Source organism: Alexandromys fortis, unplaced genomic scaffold, assembly GCF_014885135.2.
Source record: "Alexandromys fortis isolate MF-2015 unplaced genomic scaffold, M_Fortis_MF-2015_v1.1 scaffold_63, whole genome shotgun sequence".
NCBI lineage: Eukaryota > Metazoa > Chordata > Mammalia > Rodentia > Cricetidae > Alexandromys > Alexandromys fortis.
In genome coordinates, this window is record NW_026067953.1 from 9,251,293 (window position 1) to 9,276,879 (window position 25,587).

The 25,587-nt window shown below is 47.1% G+C and overlaps 2 protein-coding genes across 7 annotated transcripts in view; both read left to right on the plus strand.

Annotated features, from left to right (window-relative positions):
* Serpina4 (serpin family A member 4) overlaps nucleotides 1-8,292 on the plus strand; it is a 147,735-nt gene extending 139,443 nt beyond the window's left edge. For all 3 annotated transcript variants that reach the window (XM_050151409.1, XM_050151407.1, XM_050151408.1), the window contains exons 2-5: nucleotides 211-863; nucleotides 1,947-2,223; nucleotides 3,850-4,009; nucleotides 4,590-8,292. In XM_050151409.1, coding sequence (XP_050007366.1) covers nucleotides 227-863; nucleotides 1,947-2,223; nucleotides 3,850-4,009; nucleotides 4,590-4,787 — 1,272 coding nt within the window. In that variant the 5' untranslated portion in view covers nucleotides 211-226 and the 3' untranslated portion in view covers nucleotides 4,788-8,292. The remainder of the gene's footprint in view (nucleotides 1-210; nucleotides 864-1,946; nucleotides 2,224-3,849; nucleotides 4,010-4,589) is intronic.
* A 3,668-nt stretch (nucleotides 8,293-11,960) lies between these two features.
* Nucleotides 11,961-20,683, plus strand: Serpina5 (serpin family A member 5). 4 transcript variants are annotated; one of them, XM_050151423.1, is made up of 6 exons: nucleotides 11,961-14,291; nucleotides 14,678-14,713; nucleotides 15,118-15,743; nucleotides 16,616-16,886; nucleotides 17,192-17,339; nucleotides 18,388-20,683. In XM_050151423.1, exons 3-6 carry the CDS (start codon nucleotides 15,131-15,133, stop codon nucleotides 18,571-18,573), a joined length of 1,218 nt encoding a protein of 405 aa, XP_050007380.1. In that variant the 5' UTR covers nucleotides 11,961-14,291; nucleotides 14,678-14,713; nucleotides 15,118-15,130; the 3' UTR covers nucleotides 18,574-20,683. The 4 variants fall into 4 exon arrangements, with proteins under 4 accessions (XP_050007380.1, XP_050007377.1, XP_050007376.1 ...); XM_050151420.1 differs by having other exon boundaries at nucleotides 11,962-14,291; nucleotides 14,678-15,743; XM_050151419.1 differs by lacking the exon at nucleotides 14,678-14,713 and having other exon boundaries at nucleotides 11,962-14,291.
* The last annotated feature ends 4,904 nt before the right edge of the window (nucleotides 20,684-25,587 follow it).

Here is a 25,587-nt window from a genome sequence, read left to right on the forward strand (position 1 = left end):
TTTCCTAAGGAATCTCACTTGAAGTAAGCAAACAAATACAGCAATTTAAATAGATATTTACATTTACATGGCTGTCTCCCCACAACTAGTCCCGCAAACTCTGGACCTAGTGAATGAATCCCCCCACCCCTGGGGCCCTGCCTGCTGCTGTCAGCTCAGCAGGGGTCCTGTCTGTTGCTGGAACGGGGTGGGGTGTCATTTTCTCTGCAGACCCAAGAGATCCAGTATGCATCGCACCCTCTGCCTACTCCTTCTGGCTGGATACCTGCTGCTTTCTCACTGTGAGCCAGCCCAAGAGTCCGACAACACATCCAACCAGACCTTTACAGAGTCCTCACAGTTGAATGTCTCCAGCTACCAGATCATTGCCCCTGGCAATGCCGACTTTGCGTTCCGTCTCTACCACCTGGTGGCCGCCCAAAACTCTGAGAAGAACATCTTCTTCTCCCCACTCAGCATCTCCATCTCCTTGGCCATGCTGTCCACAGGGGCTGGTGGGGACACCCAGACCCAGATCCTTGAAGGCCTGGGCTTCAACCTCACCGAGCTGTCACAGCCTGAAATCCATGAGGGCTTCAGGCTCATGCAGGGCATGATAAGTCGTCCATCTCCTGAGATGGACATCTCTGTAGGCAACGCGCTGATCCTTAGCCAGGACCTGCAGCCTCTCCCTGAGTTTGTCAGCACCACGGAAGCCTCCTATAACAGCAAAGTCTTACTCGGTAACTTCGGAGACACGAAGGCTACGATCCAGCTCATCAACAACTATGTCAAGGAGAAAACCCGTGGAAAGATCAAGGATTTGATCAAAGACCTGAGCCCCAGCGTAAGGATGGTTCTGGTGAATTTTGTCTTCTTCCGAGGTGAGCTCAACAAGGTGCCAGCCCACTGCTGAGCATATGCTCCTGAAGGAAGGTGGGCAAGGGTGGGGGGTTGCAGCCCCCAGGCAACGCTAGCTCTTTCCACGGCCTCTCTTCTTCTGAAGACCTCCAGAGCTCAATGGAACGCAGTCTACTTTGCAAGCTCAGCATTTTTATGTTTATTCTCGAGGGACGAGTGCATGCCACAGCGCACTTGTGGAGGTCAGAGGACAACCCGTGGGAGTTGGTTCTCTCTTTTCATCGTGTGTTTCCTGAAGGTCACACTCAGGTCATGAGACTTGGTGGCGACACCGCTGTGTCGTCCATGATCTCCGGGGCTCCAAATCTCAGCGTGTAACCGGCTCTGACTCAGGATCCACAGGGAACAAAATGTAAACATTCTGAGACAATAAGCCAGGCAGATTAGTCTCCACACCTGTGGGTCACATGCGGCATGCTCACAGACCGCTGACCACTCAAAAATAACGCTCTCTTAGTGATTCATTTTGCTGGCTTTTTTTTTTCTGTTGTTATTCTTTGTTTAGTTGTATGTCCGTGTATGGGTAATGTGCCTGTAAGTACAGATGTTAACCAAAGTCAGAGGTACTGGATCTCCTGGAGCCAGAGTTGCATCTGGCTGTGAGCCAGCACATAGGTGTTGGGAATCAAGCCCCAGCCCTTTGGAAAAGCAACCGGTTTTCTTCACTGCTGTTCGGCGGTCTCTCTAGCCTAAAGGTTCCTAATGCTGCCACCCTTTAATAAGGATCCTCATGTGGTGACCCCCAAACCTAAAATTAGTTTTGCTACTGCTTCATAACTGTAATTTTTGCTACGGTTATTAATCATCATGAAAATGTTTTTAGACATAGAGGTTTGTCAAGGGGATCGTGGCTAAAGCTAAGAGTGACTCTTTGATTATTCTCAATTGAATCAAACTGCTGATTGACATCAAAAATTCTTCCCAGATGGCTTGAATTGGGCACAGTAACAGTGAGGCAGGGTCTTCAGCGGCTATACCCTGGTTCTGAGCAGCAGGTGGCACTCCCTGAAGGAAGATTGGCTTCTCTGTCTCCCTTACACCCTCAGGTCTGTGGAAGAAACCTTTCTCTTCCGAAAAAGTCACTGTGAGTAACTTCTACGTGGATGAGAAGACGGTCGTGCAGGTCCCCATGATGCTGCAAGCTGACGAGGAACACTGGTTTCTGGATGACAGACGTGTGCCCTGCACGGTTCTGCGGATGGAATACAAAGGCGATGGCGCCACAGCGTTTTTCATCCTTCCTCAGAAGGGCAAGATGGAGGAGGTGGAGCACATGCTGTCCCCAGGCATGCTGGCAAGGTGGAACCACTTGCTTCAGAATAGGTAATCAGGATGTCACAGGCTGTTCAATCTACATGATACCTGCAAATGGTGAAACTCAGTGACCAGAAATTGCAGTGAGCGCTGCTCTGTGAAGGCATTGGCCCTGGCTGCCAGACTCCCCTTGAAGCTTCTTAGACAGTGACCTCTCCCATGGTGGCTAGTACAGGGTCCCAGTCTCAGTGGAGAAAACCATTCTAGAGTTAGGCGCCTTGAGTTCTTCTGTTGCACCGGTCTTTGGTAGAGTGGCTTTCCCTTTGAGGGTCAATCCTAGTACAGTGACTATGGGAACTGCCTGAGCTGATGTTGAAGGGTTAAGAAAATTCTACCCACCCACCTGATTCCACAGAGAGAATGAGAGAGAAGAGGGAGGGAGGAAGAGGAACTTCCCATGCCCCTTTCGGGGACTTTTACAGAAAGGTTTTGTTGCAGTTCCCTAAACTCTGCATTTCAAACTCCTAGGCATTTGATGAGATTTTGCTAGACCTGGGTTTCCAGGGCCCTTTCACCGGGCATGCTTACAGAGGTGCTTCTGGTGGCTAAACTCGGGTGAAACAAAGGTGATCCTTCTTCTGAGGAGGGCTCAGACCAGCTGGGCCCCCAGCTGCTTCAAGCAAGGCAGCTGCTCCTCACTCTGAAGCCCTGGGGAGAAGTGTTTCTAGTTGTACAGAAGAAAAGACTAGTCAGAGGCCTCATTCAGGCAGGGGTTCATATCAGCCGAGACAGGAAATCAACCAATAGAAATCAGCCAGTCCAGAGCAGAAGTGACCCACCACTGAAGAAGCAAAGGCAGGCTGCCACAGGAAGGGGCTGGTACTTGTCTCTCGGGGTACCTGTACCCCGCTACAATACAGCCTCTAGGAAAGGTGAGTGTCCAAAGGCAGTAATGACCTTAGATATACTACAGCCAACTCAGGAATGCTAAGAGAAATCAGTCTTCCCCTGAGGAAAACTCCTTAATTGGTTGTCCAATACAGAGTGGCCAGCCCTGAAATCACATACATATAAGAATCCCTAAGCGGAGGAACTAGAGAAAGGGAAAAGGAAGGATGAAATGGTGTGATTATATTTCAGCAAAAAATCTATTCCCCTAGATAGCTAAGTAGACATCTGTGGCCTGTCGCAGTATAGGCACCTAGCTAAGGTGGTGCCTGACTCACGGGTGCTTTTGAAAGCCAAACTCAAGTGGAGTAGGGTCATTTTCCTCTGAAGAAGGTTCACATCAACAAGGGCCCAGTTGCTTCAGGAATCTAATGTTTTGAACTGGAGAGGTGGCTCAGACAATGGAGAACCTGAGTCTGAATTGCAGAACTCATAGTTTTAAAAAAGGCCAGGCATGAGGGCAGGTGCCTGTCGTCCCGGGAGACAGGTGGGTTCCTGCGGTTTGCGCACTAGTCAGCCTACTTGTTTCAAGATGATGAAAACCCTGTTCCAGTGACCTGAAGTTTGTCCTCTGCCACTCATGTGCACCTGTACCACACACACACACACACACACACACACACACACACACACACACACACATACACACACGAGAGGGAGGGAGAGAGAGAGAGAGAGAGAGAGAGAGAGAGAGAGAGAGAGAGAGAGAGAGAGAATCTAATATGCCTCCTCTCCATGCCCCTTCAGGAACTTTTACAGAAAGCTTACACTGCACTTCCCCAAATTCTCCATTGCAAATTCCTACTCATTAGAAGAGATTTTGCCCTACCTGGGTTTCCAGGACCTGTTCACCCAGCACGCTGACTTCTCGCGCATCAACGAAGAGGAGAAATTGCAGCTATCCCAAGTAAGTAATAAAGCATCATCGTCCCTATAGACCTCTGTGGAAAGTGCTGGGCAATAGAAATCCTCCCTGCTACTCCATGTTCTCTGGGAGCCTGAGCATGCTTAGTCTTCCATAGGTATGAGCATTTCTACAGGGGTGCACCAGTTGCTGGTCACAGTCTCTGTGTGAAGATAAGATGACAATGGGCCAGCCCATGTCCTCAGATGCTGCTGGGTCAGGCCAGGGGTCTGGCACTTGGCTGTGTCAGAGCAACAGAGAGTGAAAGATACACTATAGGAACAGCAAAAGGAGGCTGAAGCCTGTAGCCGTGTGTTTTTAAAGGAGAGCCAGTGATCCCTGATTAATGTGGGGGGTAGACATATTAATGGGTATACCCAAGGAGAGGAGTCTGAATTTCTGCCTTGCTCCTTACCTTGGGATGTTGCCTGACTGTTGATTTTATTATCCCTATCCCTAAAGTGATGCCACTGACCTCCTAGGAGGTGACATGCATACAAAGGCACAGTGAGGGGCTGGGGAGTGACATTTATTATTACTGTGCATTGAGAAGAGGCGGTGAAGCCTGTAATTTCTCTCTTAGGTTTTCCACAAGGCCACCCTGGATGTGAATGAAGTTGGCACGGAGGCTGCGGCAGCCACTGGTACCTCTGCCATGTTTATGTCTGCCAAGCACAAGAGACACATCCTTGTATTCAACCGGCCATTCTTCGCAGTGATATATTCCACCAGCACCAAGAATATCCTCTTCATGGGGAAGGTGTTCAACCCCACAGCATAGCTGTCCCAGGACTAGCTGGTCTGCCCCCAGCAAGAGGATGTGGCTTGGGAGGGCTCAGGATGAACATCCATCCATAACTGAGGGCAGGGAAGGGTCCCGCCCTCCAAAGAGGAGCCAATGGTACAAGAAAGGGCAGGGCAAGATGAGCTAGAAAGAGAGAGAGGCCCTCCTGGGGGTGGGGCTCAGACTCATTAAACCAATGACAGCTCTGAAACCCTGGTGTGTGTGTGTGTGTGTGTGTGTGTGTGTGTGTGTGTGTGTGTGGTGCTTCACATGTAGCAGACACAGACATGGCTTTTGCCTGTCCCTCCGGGCCTTACCCTTAGCAAACCTGGCCCCAGACAATGGAATACAAGGTGCTCAAGTCCCATATGGCTGCCCAGGCATGTAGAGAAAAGAAGTCAGCTGACTGAGTGCAGTTAGTGTTTCCTTTCCAGAAGAGTGACTGAGAACCTTTGGTTGGAAGACTCCCAACAGAAGCAGCCTGAGCTGCTTAGACCCTGGCCTAGTGTTCTTGTTACCTTTGCCTCTTTGTGACAATGTCTACCAGAAGCAGCTTGATTTAATCCTTGAAGAAAGGATTTAGATTGGTTTGCTGTTTCAGAGGGCTCTGTCTACAATGGTAGAGAAAGCCTGGCAACAACCTCAGTTCGTGGTGATGGTGGGGTGATGGAGGAGGTTGCTCGTATCATGGTGGACCAGAAAACAGACAAAGTTCTGAGGCCAGGACCAAGGGTTGGATCCAATTTTCAAAAGCCCACCCCCCAGAGATTCACTTCAACAGACAAGTTAGATAAGTTAACCCCCAACTGTTAGACATCCCACAGCCTCATAAGATAGTGCTGCCAGCTGGGAAATGTGTTCAAATCATAGCCCGTGGGGACGCTTCAGTTCCTACCACAATATCCAATGAGGAAGGCTCAGAGGGGTATGACGCCTGTGGCCTGAGATATGGCTAGTGCCACTCCTAGCATAGACAGCTGTGGCCAGCAGCATGCTGCGGGAACATGAAACTAGAGCCAGGAGAAGCATTGTTAATGTATTGACCCTGCTGCTGATGTGGGCCAGGATTTCAAGAGAATCCTTCCCTTCCCTCTTGGAGAGGCTCAGTTTCTCCGGGAGAGTGATGTATTATACCCCTCTGCCCTTGACCTAGCTCAGATCATTTCAAAAGTAGTGAAAGCTCTCCAAGGAGGGTCGCTTCTAGAATCTGGGTGAACAAAACTACCCGTGGAGGAGACAGGCTGGCAGGAACTGGTTTTGTTTGCAGCAAACCTCTGATTTCCAGCAGATGCCTTCTCTAGGCCACACCCTGGGGACTCACAGGGGCTAGGGTGCCTAGCACCAGGCTGAGATCCAACATGGCCTCTCTGATCCAACATGGTCAACATGGAGTCCCAGGACAGTGAGAGCTGAGAACAGTGCAGCCAAGAGGGAGCCTCAGCCAAGAGGGGGCCTTACTCGTTCTCTAGATCCAGATCACTCCCTGCTTTTATGTCCAGGGTGAGAACTCCCATAATGCTTTGCCTCCAGCTGTTTATACTTCATCTATAAGCTAGGTGGCTCGTTTTACTCCCGTTGCATTGTCAGCGTCACAAATTGTGGTTTTAGTTCTGCTTCTCTGGACCTCAGTACCCTCACCGATGAGATGGGACAAGTTTAGGTAGCTGCCTCTGCTACATGGAATCACACTTCCTATGTGTGGGAAACCTTAAATTGGGACTATGCATCCACCAGCCCTGTTTCTCTTTCCATGAGCCCCACATCCCAGACACCCAGTGCTGCTCATGCCACCTCTGAGCTTCAGTTTGTCCCTACCCAGGTCAACTCCCCTTATGCATCCCAGGTAAGTTTCTTTTGGACATACTTGCTATTCAGACATGAACACAACATCCCAATATGGGGGTAGGTCTGAGCCTGAGGACATTTTCTTGGCCCTTCTCTTCCTATTACCAATTCTTTTCCTGATTGCGCTTCCAGAAGGTTCTAGATCAGCAATCAGCTCCACACCTCTCCCCTTTATCTCTGTAGGTCAAACTGAGGAAGAACCTCTCCTCACAGTTTGTTCAGGGTGGAAATTGGGGCTATGGCCAAATCAAGGCATTTTTCCAGACTTCCAGATTAGGAGGCCACCGACCACACCCACTCTGAGGGACTTCATGATGTCCAGAGCACTTAGAGATGGATCTGAAAATTCAGCCCATGGCTGGAGAACAGGACCCAGGGTCCCTGACCCTCGTCTGTAGCATACATGAAGCACCATATCACAAAGACAGAGTGGTCATTGGTGGCCCAGGAGAGCAAGTTGTAGAGCTCCCTCCAGCTAACACCCATTCAAAACTCAGGGTACACCAGGGACTGCAAAGCCACAAATCCAGTAACAGGCTGGTTGCAAGGAAACCAAGGCAAAGAGCAAGGAATAACCCTTCAGCTCACAATATAAAATGTTGCTAAAGGAAGTGGCTAGGGCAGGACCAAGGTGGCTGTTCCCCACTCAGGCCTCCAAAGCACAGCTTCCAAGTCAGCCTCAGGAGAACAAGGACGAAGAAGGGTCCCAAAGGGGGCCATTGGCTGACAGTTCTGGGGCTCACTACCCCTCTTCCAGGTTACACCCACAATCATATAAATGCTTAGGACTCAAGAGGCCCTGCGGATCACAGAACTGCCTGGCTGAGCTCATGACAAATTGGAGTCTGGTTTTCAACAACCCTGTAGGAGCTAAAGTTAGACCTAGGCTGGCTTACACCCCTTTCCACCCCACAGACACAGGCGGGTGAATGAGTAGAAGAAGGTTAGCTGGGGGCAGTCTAGGTTTCCTTATGGCAGCAAGCCTGCCAGAGTGATGTGTGAATGTGTGAGATGCTGGTGTGATGAAGGGGAGAAGATGAAAGTGCCTAACCCTCAAGTCAAGGAGATTGCTTTCTGGTCCTGATGCTGATGCTGGTCCTGATGCTGATGCTGATGCTGGTCCTGATGCTGATGCTGGTCCTGATGCTGATGCTGGTCCTGATGCTGATGCTGGTCCTGATGCTGATGCTGTGCTCATTTCTTTCTCACTCTAAAACAGTCAGTGGCTCCCTATTGAATACAGGTTCAAAGTCCTCCGTTAACAGTCAAGGCCTCTCTGGTCTGAGGCTAGCTGCCTCTCCGGTACTGTGTGTCATGTGATTTTAACCACAGGTTGTTTTCATTTCCTACTTCTACGAGCTTCTCATCTCCAAATCTCTCTCTTAAGGCACTTATCTGAGAGCCCATACACTACCAGGTTGTTCATAGCCCTCCTCAAGCCAGACTGGCCTCGTGTCATCATTCATAGCTAGCCTGAGCATCACTTTTGTCCCTAACTTACTCTAGTGCCTACCAGGTGGGACATCTTTGAGACAGGACCTTGTTATCCCCAAATTTCCAAAGCTCCCCTGGCCTTAGGCAATCTGCATAGCACAAGCCCAGTCAGAAAAATGAATGAATGAATGGATGGATGGATGGATGGATGGATGAATGAATGGATGGATGAATGAAAAAGCAATGGATGGAAGTTTACTGAGTTATGTTTGTATCACCTTTGGCCCAGGATCAGACAAATATCGAGTTCAGTTGCTCAGGTTTTCATTGCTTTGATGCTACACCAACTCCAGTGTCGTCTGTGTGACATGACATATGTCATTATGCCGGACAGGAGCTATGTGTCCCATGGGACTAGGCTTCCTGGAGGTCAATGGCAGACAGCCTGGTATTAGCCACAGCTGAGGCATAGACGGGTTTCTCGATTAGCTGGCTATGCGGGATATGAGCTTTGCACAATCTCTTTTATAATAATGATAATATATATATATATATACAAGACAAGGATCATTCTCTTCAGAAAGAGCTCTGGAATAAGGAAGCACAGTATGAGAATGTATAAGACTACAGCAGAACCCTTGTCACACATGGGAGTGTATAATGAGCAAGGCTATAGATGGGTTAATGTTGATGGACAAAGACTGTTATATTATACTTTCAACTTTAAGGATAGGCTTGCTAGATCCCAACCCCCATGATGTCTGCTGCATAAGAAAGTACTAAAAAGTATAGTTCAACAGGTGCAGAGAACTGATTAGGAATATTTGGTCACTAGATGAAATAAAGGGTTAGGAAGAGGAAGGGCCATGATAGCGATAATGAGACAGAAACTTTCTATTCATAAGATGAAACCACTTGTCCGAGGTTTACATTCCCAAGGACAAGATTTCCTCTTCTAAGGATGCTTTATGTCTAACACCTGTTCCTGGTAATATACTTTTCTTAAATATCGCTGATGTGACTAAAAGAAGCTTTCATACTGGCCAACCAATGACACATGACCTTCTGATTTGTTCTTTGTTTAAATACTATATAATGAAAACATGAATTCAGTAAAAAGGCAGCAGATTCCAAGCACTCTCTTGTGTGTTGTGTCTGTCATTCACCGAACTTGTGCCTTCCTGTTACCAAGACCCTGCTTCTCCCACGGTCTGAGTGGCTCCCCTGAGCCGGTCCATGGCACTTTGAAGCACTGAAAAAGAAAGTTAACTAAATAAAAAACTCTATGCAGGATATTCTAGCCAGCTACTGTATCTTGTTACATTTGGGAGGCCTAAAACCTGAGCTCTGGCTGTGGTGATGTATACTTATAATGGCAGCACTAGGAAGGCAGAGACAGGTGGATCACTGGGACTTGCTGATCAGCCAGCCTAGCTTACTTAGTGAGCTCCTAGCCAATGGGAGACCCTGTCTCAAAAGAGCAGAGTAGATGGCTTCTGAACCATGTTCTCTGCCATACTCACACACACACACACACACACACACACACACACACACTAGGGTGAAGGTAGCAGCCATGTTGGATTAGAGAAGCTCCCTAGTCCAGCATGACCTTGTTTTAACTACATCTTCAGCAAGGATCCTATTAGTATCCTTGAGGTTACTGATGTCCTTGGGGTTGATACATCAACATTTGACATAGAAGAGGGAAGAATTCAGTCTTGGAGTCATGGAGAGGGACAGGGAAGCATCCTGAAGGTACTCAGGGCCTTTCTGCACTGATATCTATGAAGAAAATTTCCTTAGTCATACCTGAACCACATTTGAATCTACCAGCTTCACCTTGTTCAAGCAATGACAAGCCCCCTGCGTAGGGACCTTGGAAATGTCATAAGGTCTGAGCCAGCACTCTGAACCATGTTGGAAAGAGTCAGTGGGTAGACCCTGACCACAAGAGAGAAAAAGACAATCCCACAAGGCCCCCAGAAGTCCTAGGTGCACCTTTGTTCGGAACCAAGAGGGACACTGAGGTCCTAATCTGATGCCTGACCTGGAACATTCTCTTCTGCCTCCTGGGCCTCAGTTGGGTTCTTAGGATATATGAGATGGACACAATGACCCCCGTGTCTCTGCCATTACCAGATGTTCTCATTGGAGCCATTATCAGACTTGTGGAGTTGTTATCTGGCAAGCACACAGGCCTGAGGAAGTGGTTCAGAGCTCTTTTCCCCGAGTCCATGGGAAACTGGCTGCAGAAAAGGAAGGAGTTGAGCCTGGAAAAGGGACGGGGTTCTGCTATGTTCTGTTCCATGCCTCTGCAATGCCCATCTACATCAGCCTGGCATGCTTGCCTTCCACAGGGCCCCCAAAGCCTGGCAATGGTGATGGAAGTGGGTTTGGAAAGCAGAGACAGGCAACCCAACGAGAACCTGCATTCTAAGCTATGTTGTCTGCAGCTGGCCTGTTGTCTGGAAACCTTCTAAGACAAGACAATGCAGGCTGGGGCAGTGACTTGGACCAGCAGGTCATTCTTCAGGGACAGGGTTCAGAAGACAGAAGACAGAGAAGAAAAGGTAGCTTGGGAGCAGGAGGTCTCGCACAAGCTCTGTCTTATGCCAAGCAAACTTCTTAAGAAGTACAGTATCTTAGCTGGGCGATGGTGGCACATGCCTTTAATCCCAGCACTTGGGAGGCAGAGGCAGGTGGATCTCTGTGAGTTCAAGGACAGCCTGGTCTATAAGAGCTAGTTCCAGGACAGGCACCAAAGCCACAGAGAAACCTTGTCAAAAAACAAAACAAAACAAAACAAAAAACAGAAAAAGAAGAAGCACAGTATCTTACATGCTATTTCCAGCAGAAACTATCGAAAGGTGGGGCTAAGTCAGAGGGGAGCTAATCAAACAGTGTTGCATAAGGGGAACACAGGATATCTTAAGAACATTAAGACCAAGCACACAGCAGTCTTGAAATTGATAACTCCAGTTTCTTCAGGAGAAAAAGCCAAGTCCTGGGAACTGAAACCTTAATTCTTTTGAGGCTCAGGCCTCAACCCCAGACTGGCCTTGACAAGTTCGCTCCTGAGCAAGGACACAGAACTAGGTTCCTTTTGTCCTTACACTGGGGCCTCTGAGCATCTTTTTCTTGTCCATACACTTGAATCTTTAGGGCCTGTGGTCCTGGTTGTTGGTGGGAGGGTAGGAATCCCAAGACTCGGGGAAGGGGGAGAGAGAGAGAAAGAGAGAGATCTTACCCTCAGGCATAGGCAGTAAGTGGTGAAGTTGAGGCTCTTGGTCAGTAGGGCTTATCTGGAGTCCATCTGACCTGTGACAAGTGGGTCCAAGTTATGACTCCCCGAAGCTGGCAAGAACTGTGTAAGTTTTCAACAGAGATGAAAAAATTAGTTATATTAGCATTACCACTGTTTGTAATCTGTACTGAAAGTCTCTTTGTGGAAAGGGCAGTAGACCCACACCTTTGAGTGACAGCAAAAGTCTGGGGACCCCAAAATGTTTCTGAGTAAAAAGCATTAACAGTTTTACTCTGTCCAGACAGAGATGCTTTCAACAATGAGAAGCACTTTTAAGTCTGTACTTATAAAACAACCAAGGGAAATTTAAATTTGATTAATGTTAAAACTGATTTTAAGTATATTTGATTTTAAATAAGCTTTACTTGCTTTTAATTACATATTTTAGCAATAACCACGGAGACATATACAGGAGGTTAAATAAACCTTGTTCCTGTAATGAATTATGTTTATACTCAGCATGACTGTGAGCACAGTTCTGAGCACACTAACGAACTTGGTCATTTATAAGGTGTCTGAACATGAACTTATGTGTCTTGATTTTTTTTTTTTTTTTGATTTTCGAGACACACTCACAGCAAGTTAGTAACATTTATAAGATTGGGATTTTACAGCTTTGTCTATGTTAAGTTTGAGCCTTAAAGATTTGAGTTGAAGATTTTATTGAGGATCCTATAGCATCAAAATAAAATTTTAAGCCATAAATACAGTTCATTGAGGGACTGGGAACTTTATTTCTCTTTGTCCTTTCATAGTTCACCTTGAAGAACACCACAGCCTCTTGTATGACTCAGTTTATCCAAATTGCTAAAGCTTAATCAAGCTGGCAAAGATAAAGAGAACACATCTCTTCAAGTCAGTGTACTAACCTGGGTAGACCTTAGGAATTTATAAACCTTATTTATCAGACATATCTTACTTATTAAGTATGTATTGTTCCTTATCTAAAATTTTCTAGAAGCCTGGTATTGAGCATTTAGCAAGGACATAAGTAGTTAGACATACATCTCTAAGTCAGTTTCTGTTAACCTGAGCACACCTTTATAACCTTAGGAATTTGTCATTATGCAAAACTCCATCGCTATCAAAAATTGTTTGAAGACCTGCTGCTGCTTCCTTAGTCTGAGAAGAAGATGCAGTGGTGAGCAGAGTACTCAAGAGGCCTAGATTTTGTGAGTGCTGACTTATTTGGTCTATACCATGCGGTCTTTTTAACCAAGATGATGGTTAAGTTACATGGCATGTACTCTATTTTTTTGAGGGGGGAGGATTAGGGTTTCTCTGTTTAGCTTTGGAGCCTGACCTGGAACTTGCTCTATAGACCAGGCCGGTTTCAAACTCACAGAGATCCACTGCCTCTGCCTCCCAAGTGCTGGGATTAAAGGCCTGCGCCACCACCACCCTGGTGTATTCTTTTTTTTTTTTAAACCTTAGTAAAGATGGCTTCCAGCTACATTGTTGCTTTCATCCTGATGACATCATCAGCCAAGATGACCATGAACCACATGGTTGCTACTTAAAAACATCTGTTTTCCTAAGCAAGAATTGAGCCACGTAATATGCAGTAACAAATTAAGATGACCTATGTATAGATTTTTAAAGGATCAACCTTCAGTTACAGATTTCACAGATTTTTAACCATACCCAATAAACTTAAAAATTCTGAGATAAAATTTACATAATACTTTTAAGAGGTTTTATTTTTAGAGCAGAGAGCAAAGAAATCATAAAGATGAAATATTTTCAAGAGTGGAAAACAGAAAAAGCTTAGAGATAAAATACTTTGGGAAGGGTAGAGCAAAGAAAGCTTAGAAGAGATTTGGGATCATTTGCTTATGCAGTAGCAGAAGCTGTCACCAAACGAGAGAACTTGAACTTGAGTGCACCATTCTTCCACCGTTGAGCTGTTTGACCAGGGGTATTGAATTAAAATTGCATCAATTTTACACTGTGAATCTAAGGAAATCTAATAAAAATTTATAGCACGGATCTGTCAATATGGAGTGGCCCTTGTGAGCAATATTTGTCTTTAAACTTTTACCTACATATTCCTGTGTCTTTAAACTTACAAAACCTTATTTTAAGGTCCCAAGGGCAGGTCTTTTTGAATGAAAGTAAAGATTTTTAAGAGCAGTTTAGCACATTATAGGAACTAGAATAAGAAACAAACAAAGCATTTAAAGGGAAAAAAAATGTTTGTCTTCATTAGTGTTTCAATCGCTGTGGAGATACCACGACCACAGCAACTCCTGCAAAGAAACATTTAATTCTGTGGCTTACAGTTTCAGAGCTTCAGTCTATTATTATCATGGCAGGACATGGCTGCATGCAGACAGACATGGTGCTGGAGAAGGAGCTGAGAGTTCTACATCTTGATCCTCAGGCAACAGGAACTGTAACACTTGAAGAAGCTTGAGCATAGAAGACCACATAGCCCACCCCCACAGTGACACCCTTCCTCCAATAAGACCACATCTACTCTAATAAGACCACACCCACTCCAACAAGACCACACCAATTCCAACAAGGCTACACCTACTCTAACAAGGCCACACCTTTTAATAATGCCACTTCCTTTGGGGGCTATTTTCTTTCAAACAACCACAAGGATCTTAAGAATTTTGCTATCTCTTGTTTTACTGCTGATGCTTTCTACTTTTTTCTTCAGGCAATCTCTCTGGCCTGGCTTTTAAAAAAATTATCTATGTATTATGGCCATACTTACTCTTTTTCTTATATTCAGGTATCACTGTTTAGTCACTACTTGACGTGGACTAGCAGGTCATTCTTTGGTGACAGGGTCCTGAGAGAGAGGACCAGGAGATCAGAAGAAAGAGAATAGAAGATAAAGTTTATTATTAAAGGATCAAGAGGTCTTTCTGTCTATGTCTTCCACCAAGCAAACTTCTTATAAGGTACAGTATCTTTTAAACTATTTCCAGGGAAGAAATGGGACAGAGTCAGCAGAAACTGTTATACGATAGGGCTAAGTCAGAGGGGAGGTAACCAAACAATGTTGTACAAGAGGAACACAAGGTATCTCAAGAACATTACAGACTGAGCACACAGCAACCTTGGGACTGATAACTCCAGTCTCTTCAGGGGAAAAAGCCAAGTCCCTGGAACAGACCAGCACTGCCAAGTCTACTCCTTTTGTCCTTTTATCAGGACGTCTGAGAAAGCCTTAGATCAGCCCAGATCTCAATAGGGAGGAGTTGGGATGGGGTGGGGGTACGGCCTCTGTGGTCAGTGACAATTGCAGGCTGCGAGTTAGTCTGCCTTCTGTCCTCTCCTAAGCCAGGTGGACTGCCACTGTGACATTCAACCACATTACAGAGTAAGTACAGCTGCTGCTCTGGGACCTGGTGGGCTTGGGGAGGTAGGCAGACCCTAGGCATGCCTGTCCAAGCTGTAGTCAAGGATTCATATGGACGAGGCTTAATACAAATATCCTAAACTTACTTAAAACATTATGAGAAAATTTTTGGTGATTTTTTTTTCTTTTGTAACACCATTGCACTGTTGGTCTACAAGTCTGTCTTGAGCCATTGCCTGCATTGTTGCGTTGTCCGACCACCTTTCTACAGCAATGAGTACCACCACTTCTCTTTGTAGTCCCTAAGTTATCTCTTGGAGGATGTGGAGACATCCTTTAAGGGTGTCAGCCTACTCAAGGAGTCTCTCCCACTTTGACCCATGCCTTTTCCCTGCCTAAGAACATTTTCCTATTCTTCCATTCAGAACCGCTGCCACGATGAGGATCTTCTCCTTTCTATGCTTGCTGCTCTTCAGCCTTGGGGTAGCCTCCCGCTACCACTCCCGTTCCCAGGAGAAGAAGAAGGGAAAGGGGTCCTCTGTGAGTGCTAGGGTAACTCCCAGAAGCAAGGACTTTGCCTTCAGTCTCTACAGGGTCTTGGCTTCTGAAGCCCCTAATCAGAATGTCTTCTTCTCCCCCATGAGCGTGTCCATGAGCTTGGCCATGCTGTCTATGGGGACTGGATCCCACAGTAAGACACAGATCATGGAGGGCCTGGGCCTCAGCCTCCAGCAAAGCCAAGAGGCCGAGCTCCACAAGGGCTTCCAACATCTGCTGCAGAGGTTCAGTCAGCTTAGTGATGGCCTCCAGTTGAGCCTGGGCAGTGCCCTTTTTACAGACCCAGCAATACATATTCGGGACAACTTCTTGAGTGCCCTGAAGACCCTGTACATGGCGGATACTTTCTCTACCAACTTCGGGAACCCTGAAGTGGCTAAGAAGCAGATTAACGACTATGTGGCCAAGCAGACCAAGGGCAAGATTGTAGACTTGATCAAGGAACTCCATAGCACCCATGTCATGGTGCTGATAAATTACATCTTCTTCAAAGGTAAGCCTCAGGCTCAGACTTTCACTTCCTCTCTTTCCTGCTTTATTGCAAGGTAACATTCCATCCCCCTCAAAGAACAATTCATCCACATGCCAGCTGGATGGAAGGGAAGCAGCCACAGACAAGACAGACGGTGATTGACCAGATAGCGGCTGGCCCTTGTCACGTCATCATGATGAAACAATAACAGTGCTGACACCAAACCCTCTAGAACCAGGAATACGGATCTGATCAGGGTTAAAAGGGAAGGGAACAGGAGTCCAGGGATTCTGAAGGCAAGTGCCTTAGTTACTTTTCTATTGCTATCATAAGACACCATGACCAAGACAACTTATAGAAGAAAACACTTAAGTGGGGCTTGCTTATACTTTCAGGGTGTGTGTCTATGATCTATTATGGCAAGGCATGGTAGCAGGCAGGCAAGCATGATTCTAGAGCAGTAGCTGAGAGCTTACATGCCCACCACAAGATGAGCACGATGCATAAGGAGAAACCCTGGGCCTCATGTGTGGGTTTTTTAAAGGCTCAAAGCCCACTCTCCATGTCGTACTTCCTCTAGTAAAACCACACATCCTAATCCCCAAGCAGTCCCACTAACAGGGGACCAAGATTCCAACATATGAGCCTGTGGGGACCATTTTCCCCCAACCCACATGTCAAGGGTTTGGCAATACAGGAGAACAGGCGTGTGAAAGGTTCAGGCTGCCCCAGTCATGAGGGGATTTGGCCTTTGAGGCCCATAGATGTGGCTGCTGAGGCTCCTGAGGCTACTCTGCAGAGACACTCTTTGGACTGTCCCCACTGGTCAGGCACAGCCAAGGGTGTCTCATTTCTACCCTGTGCTTTTGCTCCTACCCCATGTTCATCTTTAGCCAAGTGGGAGACGGCCTTCAGTGACAACAACACCCACAAGGAAGATTTCCACGTGACCCCCAAGCAGACCATACAAGTGCTCATGATGAACCGTGAAGACGAGTACCACTACCTCGTGGACCGGGATATTTCCTGCACCGTGGTGATGCTCCCTTACCAAGGCAATTCCACCGCTCTGTTCGTTCTCCCCGACGAAGGCAAGATGCAGCAGGTGGAGAACGGCCTGAATGAGGGAGCCCTGAAGAACTGGCTGAAGACAGCCACAAAGAGGTACTTTCTGAATCACGCTGGGGTCACATCCCTCCACCCATGCCTGGGAAGACACATGACCCAGGACAACACAGGGATGGGAAGTGATGGCGGGGGTGGGGGGCATCTCAGGCAGGGAGCTGTCTCCAAACTGAAAGTCTTCCTGTGAAGTCCTCAGCCCAGGACCTGGCCCAGCTTGAGGGATAAAAGCTGGAAAAGTGGGACACTCCAGCAGAGATGAAGGTTCCATAGGTCTAGGGCCACAGAGGGAGGGTGCTAAGGACATCTCAGCATCTCATGCTAAGAATGCCCTTTACTCTCTCTAGGCGGTTAGGCCTTTACCTCCCCAAGTTCTCCATTGAGGGTACCTACCATCTGGAGAAAATCCTACCCAAGATGGGCATCAAGGATGTCTTCACCTCCCATGCTGATCTGTCTGGCATCACTGACCATGCCAATGTCAACTTGTCTGAGGTGAGTCTGGACACACCTGAGCACCTGCTTTAGAAATTATCACACCATGCCACCCCGTTTCACCCGATGCCAACACACCCCAAATCCCATCCCACCCATCCCACTCTATCCCACTGCACCCATTCCCAACACACCCACCCTACCCCTTTCCACCCCATTCCACCCTATCCCGTCCCACCCCACCCCACCCCATCCCATCCCACTCCGCCCCACTCCATCCAACCCCACCCCACTCCACCCCACCCCACTCCACCCCACCCCACTCCATCCCATCCCACTCAATCCCATTCCATCCAATTACCTTGTTCTGCCCCATTCTATCACTGATCCTCTTCAATGCCGTCCCACCCAATTCCATTTGGTTTCACCTCAGCTCATTCCTTTCTATCCCATTATGATTCCTTCACCCTAGAGATTCAAACAATTTCCTTTGTGCCTTGTTCTTCTTACAATGAAATCCCACATTTGCCACATGGTCTTGGAGGAACCTGTGCCTGTTTGAATGCTGTTTTGTCAATCTCTGTGTGTGTGCATGCGTGTGTGTGTGTGCGAGCACACATGCATCCATCCCAGACAAAGAGCTGTCTTTATTGAACAGCACAGAAAGCATCACACGGGGAAGGAATGGGATACTTTACAGAAATCTTCTCAGAGTTGTACAAGGGATTAAGTCGCTGACTCCAATTGACCCAGACATCAATCAGAACTACAAACATCATTGCTTATAATTTTGTTTTAGAAGATTACTTTCAACTTCCGTATCTGCTGTTTTCAGCCAATGACACACAATGTTGTCTAGATCAGGGACAATGGAAGAGTATGTAATTTAGGAGTGCATGGGGAATCCAAGGCAAGTAAGGTTGTTTATGGCACCGTTCACTCAAAAGCAGGTTAAACCAACAGGCTGAGTACACAGTAGGATGGCTGGCTTCCGTGACCTCTGGATGGATTATTAACTCTGGCTGTGAGGTTCCAGTTCCTTAGAAACACAAGCAGTATTTTTTATCACGATGCATGGCCACAACCCAGCCCTACTGTCTGCCCGCAGATGATGCACAAATCCTTGGTGGAGGTAGACGAGTCAGGAACCGTAGCGGCTGCTGCCACAGGAGCGGTCTTCGTGTTCAGATCTGCTCGGCCGAGGACTCTGCAGATGAAATTCAACAGACCTTTTCTGTTTGCCATCGTGGAAAACACGGATCTCTTGTTCCTTGGCAAAGTGGTCCGGCCCTGAGCTGGGATTCTTTCCGAAACCCACAGGCTGACCCAGAAGAAGCCATGAGGATACTACAGCTCATTCATCTGTTGGTAGTTGGTGATTTGCTGAATAGATTAACTAACAAGGTGTTACGAATAATACTAATGGTGGGTTCTCTGATCACACTTGTAAGGTATGGGTTCTTGCTCTCATCTTTCATCAGGGATTGGCACTGAGCCTACAGCGGCCACCTGCTTTCTCCGCCACTACATTTGTGTCACAGTCATACCCAGTGCCCGGGCCATTTGTGCTCAGTCTGTCACTATAAAGCTTTGTGAGAGACTGGTCACTATAGGTGACGGTCACCAGAAAGCACATTTTAAAGCCTGGTTCCCCACCTGTCAGCCCCAATTATCAGCTCATTGTGCTTTAGGAATGGGAATGACGATGCCCCTCTCTGGACCTTTGCTTCTCTGTGCATCCAGTGAAGGATTAGAGCAAGAAGTCCATCCACTGATATGTAGAAATCATTCCGCAGGCCAGTCAGGGTTGGTATAAGAACTCAGCTTAGCAGCAAACTCGAGCCTGAGGGTAGAAGTGTCTCGCCACGGACAAAAGTATCAACTGGCAAACCTGACAGGGCTGGGATGACAGAGGCCTGTCGCAAACCGTAGAACATGGATTAGAGACCGACTTGCTGATTTTCACCTTGGCAATAGCAATAAAGCATTTCGCAAAGACTGGGTCTCGTTGTCCTTTTGGAGACAGCCCTGAGGAGAGCAACACTTGCTATGTGATGCCATTATTCTGGTCTGGCTGACAGAGAAAGGAAGGCTTGCTGAGGCCAAGGCCGCTTGCCCAGTCACACGGCTTGCACATAATAGAGCCGAGATGAATGAGAGACTGGTGAGTTTCTCATCGCCGAGACCACACAAGAAGCAGCTCAAGAGTCTCTTTAGGCTCGGGTTTGAGGGGATGGTTCACCATGGCGAGGAAGGCATGGGGCAGCGGAGGGCTCAGCCGTGGCAGCAAGAGGGTGAGGCTGCTTTCTCGCACCTGAGCGGATGTGCAGGTGTGAGACAGAGAGGAAGGCTGGGCTATAAACCCCACGGCCCATTCCTCAGCTAGCCACTGTTCCATCTACGTCCCATCTCCCAGAGTTTCTCACAACCCCCAAAACAACATTGTCAGTGTTCAGATACACGAAGGGAACATTTTTCACCTAAACCATAACAGATGGGGAGTGTGGCCCCACAGCTACCCTCAACCCTGTGTTCTGCTGAGGAGGGAGAATGGAGACAGGGCAACAGGTGTGTCTGAATCTCAGCACCCTGGGTTGACTCCTGTCCTCTGGCCAAAGAGGGAATTTGGCACATCAAAAAGCAAATGAGTAAATGAATGATTGAGCAAAACTGCCACCAAACCTCAAGCTGTCCCATGGTGAGCTGACCCCAGAGCAGAGTACTTTGCCCACCCCAATGTGAATATTACAATCATGGTTCCCATGGGGCTGTGCTCAGAGCTCCGATTCCTGGATCATATTGAAGACGGGTATCCACTGGAAATAACAAGGTGTGTTTTAGTCGGGGTTTCATAAAAGAACACAAGTGAGTGTGCGTGTGTGTGCACGTGTGCGTGCACACGCACATGCGTATGCTCACACGTGTGTGCATGTGTGTGCACGTGTGTGCGTGTGTGATTTATAAGAGGATTACAGGATGCAGTTCTGGCAGTCCAACAATGGCTCTCTCACACTGGAGAGGCTGAGAACCTGACAGCCCACACCGAGGCTGCCTGTCTCAGCAGTTCCATTCGAGAATTGCAGGCCCGGAGGACCGCTGGAGAGCAGTTGATCATCAGTCTGCATTGGAATCCTCAAGAAGCTGGTTCTGATACCGGCGAAGGAACACCACAGCTACAGGACAGATGCATTTGCCGATGAGAGCAAGGGAAAGCAGGCAGAAAGCAAACTTTCCTTCTTCCTTGTCCTTTTATCTGGGTTGCCACTAGAAGGTGTGGCCTAGATTTCGGGTGGGTCTTCTTGCTTGAGACAGTCTCATGGAGTCATTATAGTTGTGGACAGCAGCTGGGTTTTAGTTGATTCCAAATGCTGTCAAGTTGGCAACCAAGGTTAGCTATCACACAAGGTCAGCACCTTTAAAAAATATTTATTTCACTTTTATTCATTTGTGTGTGTGTGTGTGTGTGTGTGTGTGTGTGTGTGTGTTTGCAGGTGCGGGTGAGATCCCTGGGAGTTGGTGTTTCAAAAAGGTGTGAGCCTCCCATTGTGATTTCTAGGAATTAGCCCCAGAGTTTGACTGCCCCCTAGAGTACTTACCAAGGACTGCTCTGTCAGTCTGCTGTGGGAACTTCATTTGCAATCGCTTTCCTTCCTCAGGACCCTGCAACAAGGTCTGTCCCTGTCTCTGGTTTACACTAAGAACTAGCTGGTGACAGCAAAGGCCTAGACTCTGACGCCTGGCACATAGTGCTGGCGTGCAGGAGTGCACGTGGCTATGACCAGATCCAGACATCTCATCAGTGACTATGCTAACGCAGTGGCCCTCCACAATCAGGCCTTACCGTGGGGTCAACCCACCCCCTCATGCCTTTCCCTTGTATAATGTCTAGTGATTCGTGGCAAATTGTGTCTCTTCCTGTTTACCTAGTCCATTGGAGGTCAGAGAGGAGTCCTGTCTAAGGGTCATGTATGAGACCAAGGTCCAGTGCTTCCAAAAGTTTACTGAACAAGCAGACAGAAAGCAAACACTAAGTGGGCCGAGAGGTGTTGGAGCAGTGCCTGGAGCCTCTGTTGCACATTACACGTGAATGTTGTCTTAGAACTTACTGGAAGCTATTGGATTCAGCTGCTACGTGATTCGGGGATGTAGAGACTAACAGTTCAGAGAGTTCAAAGGTTTTGCCAGAGAACAGCACGGAGCTGGCTTTGATGTAGGAGTGGAGCTCCATAGACAGCAATTTTGGGACAGGTAGAGGACTTGCTGACAGAGGGACCAGCTGGAGGGAAGCATGAGACAGACAAGATGTGGTGAAAGAGAAAGTACAGACACAGGCCATGAAGGAAAACAGGGGGAAAGGAAGTCGCTGTCCTGGCTGTTCAGGAACAAGGGCCTTGGACACATGGCCATGATTTTTCCTAATGTCTCTCAAAACTGACATTATATTGTGACAGTCGTTCACGCCACACCCTGAATGTCCCCCTTCCTGTCCTTCATTCCCGCCCACACATAAACTGAGACCTCCACTTGATCCTTTCGGGGACACTCACACTTTCCTCTCTAAGGCTCCACCAGTGCCTGACCCACTGGAGAAGGGCTGTTGTGTGGGGCTTCTGGGCTTCTGCACACATAGCAGCTGCTCCCTCAAGACACTCATTCTTAGCCTCCTGGGACAACCACGACACCTACACATGCACCCACAGACACTTGGACATGTAGGCTCTCCCATCCACACACCTGCATGGACACAAATTCTAAATAAATAAATAAAAATATAAATACATTTTCCTGGCTCAAGACAAGGAATTGGGATGTTGATGGCAAGGCTCTAAAGCTCTCCCTTGAGATTTGTACATACACATGGTATACACACGGTATACACATCACTTCAAAGGTAGAGCTATGTAGCATGGCTGAGGCTCTGAGGAAAGGTTAGGCCCATGTGGCAGAGTGGCAGCCCCTTCTTATAGTTTTCTCAGGAAGTAGAGTGGCAAGGAGATTGTAAAGTTTCCTTTTTTCATTTCATTCTAGGGTAAGCAAGGAGTAGTGAGTTAAAATAATAATGTTGGGGATAGATACACATCTCTTGTGGAAGACCATTATTGGGGATCGATAGTGTAGGAAGGGCCAGAATCTCTGGAAATGAATTATTTTAGTTCTGGAAATCAAATGACATTAAATTCCAGAATAGTCACAGTTCAACCAAAATGGAGGAGTTTTAGGATGGTGTGGCCCAAGCTAACAATTTCCGGGGATAGAGAGTGGGAACTACCTAGAGTTTTGTATAGCATATACCCATGGAAAGATGGACCGAAGGCCCCTCTATAAAAAGTTCAGAACAAAACTCCAGTCGTAAGAGACCTCTGAAGCACACAAGAGCTGCAAGACCCAGGCAGTAAGTGGGCCATAATGACCATCACTGAGGTGGTAGCAGGCAAACCCTTCACGCCTAATGTCAGAGTACTGCAGTGACCTCAAAGATTCACAACCGATTCCCCCAGAACAGCAGGTGACTACCCTGGGCTGCCACAGAGCAGGGGTAAAGCTCCAGGGCTGGAGTCAGGTGACCGTGACAGTTGGCTTTTCTGCTCTGAGGTCATTTCAGTCAGGCTGGTTACAGGTCATCAAGGACCAAAGTGTATTGGTGAAGAGATGGACACCATCCAGCTGGTCTGGTCCAGACCTGGTTTGGCTCAGGATCAACTGGCATGGGGATTTGAGAACCTTCACAGAAGACAGTCATCAGTGAGCCCACCTCTGAAGTTTCTGGTAGGAAGACAATAGGGGTTTAGGCAGGAAGAACAGAGCAACCATGGTAGCTGATGTGGCCTGAAAGAAGGATAGAGAGGCAGCTACCACCAAGGGAGGAATCTGGTATCACACAGTGTGGGGTAAGCCTGCATGCTGTCTTCTGACCACTTTGCCCTTACTCTCTTCCTTGGTCCTAAGGACTAAGAGGGAGACTGGTCTCTTCTCACTCATCTGCTGATGCGGAATGAATTGTCCCCAAATGCACATCTGGAAACAATAAACATGGAATACCCCACAGTGTCAGGTATCCATGAGGAGCCAGGCTGGCTGGTTAGTCCTCAGGGTCTCTCGCGAGTCACACTGTTGCCTGAAGACTTGTCACATGCTGGAGGTTCCATGTCTAAGGTTACTCTCATGACCATTTTCTTTTCCTGAATGCTGGGGACTGAACCCAAGGTCTTGTGCTTGCTGGGCAAGCCCCTACCACTGAGCTAACTCCAGCCCTTTCAAGGTTTTGATGGGAAATCTCTCTGGGTTTACTCAAAGGGCTGAGCTGAGCCCCCACCAACACCACCAGGTTGGCTTGCCAAGAACTTCTAAGGAGGAAGAGAAAGAGAGGAAGGGGGAGAGAGAAAAAGAGAAGAGGAGGAGGAGGGAGAGAAGAGAGGACAGGAGATGAGGAGAAGAGAAAGGAAGATAGGTGAGACTTGGGAAAGAACTGGACAGCTGAGGCTGTTTACTCCTGTAATCCCAGCACTAGAGAGGCTGAGTAGAGAGGCTGAGGCAGGGAAACCAGGAGAGTGTTCATAGGTGTGTGGATAAATATCAGGGACTTTGATTTGCTTCCATTGGTCCACCTGTCTGTTTTTATGATAACACCAAGCTGTTTTCATTACTGTAGTTCTGTAATAGACCTTAAAGTCAGGGATGGTGGTGCCTCCTGAAGTTCCTTTTTTTGTATAATATTCTTTTGGCTATCCTGAGTTTTTTGTTTTTTTTTCATATGAAGTTGATCATTGTTCTTTCGAGGTCTGTGAAAAATTATATTGGGATTTTGATGGGGATTGCATTGAATCTGTAGATTGTTGTTAGTAAGACTGTGATTTTTACTATGCTAATCCAAGAGCAAAAGAGATCTTTTCATTTTCTAATAGCCTTCTTCAATTTCTTTCCTCAAAGACTTAAGGTTTAGTCATATAGATCTTTCACTTGTTCAATTAGAGTTACCCCAAAATATTTGATGTTGTTTGTGGCTATTGTAAAGGGTGATGTTTCTCTGAGTTCTTTCTCAGCTAGTCTATCATCTGTATATAGGAGGGCTACTGATTTCCTTGAGTTAATCTTGTAACCCCCACATTATTGAAGGTGTTTATCAGCTGTAGGTGTTTCCTGGTGAAATTTTATGGGTCACTTATGTAAACTATCATATCATCTGCAAGTAGCAAGAGTCTGACTTCTTCCCTTCCAATTATCTTCCCTTTATCTCCTTTTGTTCTTACTGCTCTAACTAGAACTTTGAGTACTATACTGAACAGATTTGAAGAAAGTGGAAAGCCTCTATTTCAGTCTTTAAGTCTTGAACCATTGCCTTTACCTGCTTGATTACTTTTTTTTTTTTTTTTTTGGTTTTCTTTAAGGGATTTATTTGTTTCTTCCATTTTTGTTTGTCTTTTCCTCTGTTTCATTAAGGGGGGGTTCATTTTCTTTTTTTAAGGGCCTCAATCATCTTCATAAAGTTATATTTAAGGTTATTTTCTTCTGCTACATTGGCATTGGGGTGTTTAGTTCTTGCTGTTGTAGAGCCGTTAGTTACAGGAGGCGCTGTCCTATTCTTTATGTTGTTGAGTGTATCCTCACACGGTTGTCTACCCATCTCTTCCTCCAATCAATACAGGGGTAGCCAGTGCTTTAGGGGGTCTTTCATTCTCCAGTTGGTGTAGTTGGGGGTATGTTTGGCTCCATTGATTGCTCCTTTATGTGCAGGTAGAGAAAAGCCTCCAGTGCTTGCTCTTCTAGGTGCAGGTGCTTCTGTGGCTCTGTAGGTGATTAATGTGACTGGGTATCACATGCACAGAATAGCACCAGAAGCTGGCTGGGGCACAGGTAATCTTTTCCAGAGGAACTTTTCACTATAGTTTCTGGAAATGGCTTCTGCCACTCACACTTCTACTCCTCCCCAGCAGGGACTCCCAGTCACACCTCACTGCTCATGCTTCCACTAGAGGGGACACCAGGCCACACTGCTGCGGCTCCAGTGGTTTTCCCTGGTTTGAGCACAAAATAGAAGCAAGGAGGCAGTAAAAGTAAAAATTATCAAATGAGATCGCTTCAGAAGTAGAGAGATTTATTAGGGATCAAATTGTCAAGTCATTCTCTTGGGGAGCAAGGAGAAGAAGCAAAATATCAGAAAAGAAAGCAGCTTTTATAGGACAGCAGGGTAGGAAACTTTGAGCTGATTCAGACTGTCTGGATTGAGGGGGAACTCGGTACCCTTGCTGAGATAGCTGACATTTGTGGGAAGTTTAGGATGACTCCTGGAAAGCATAAATTTGCCATAGGT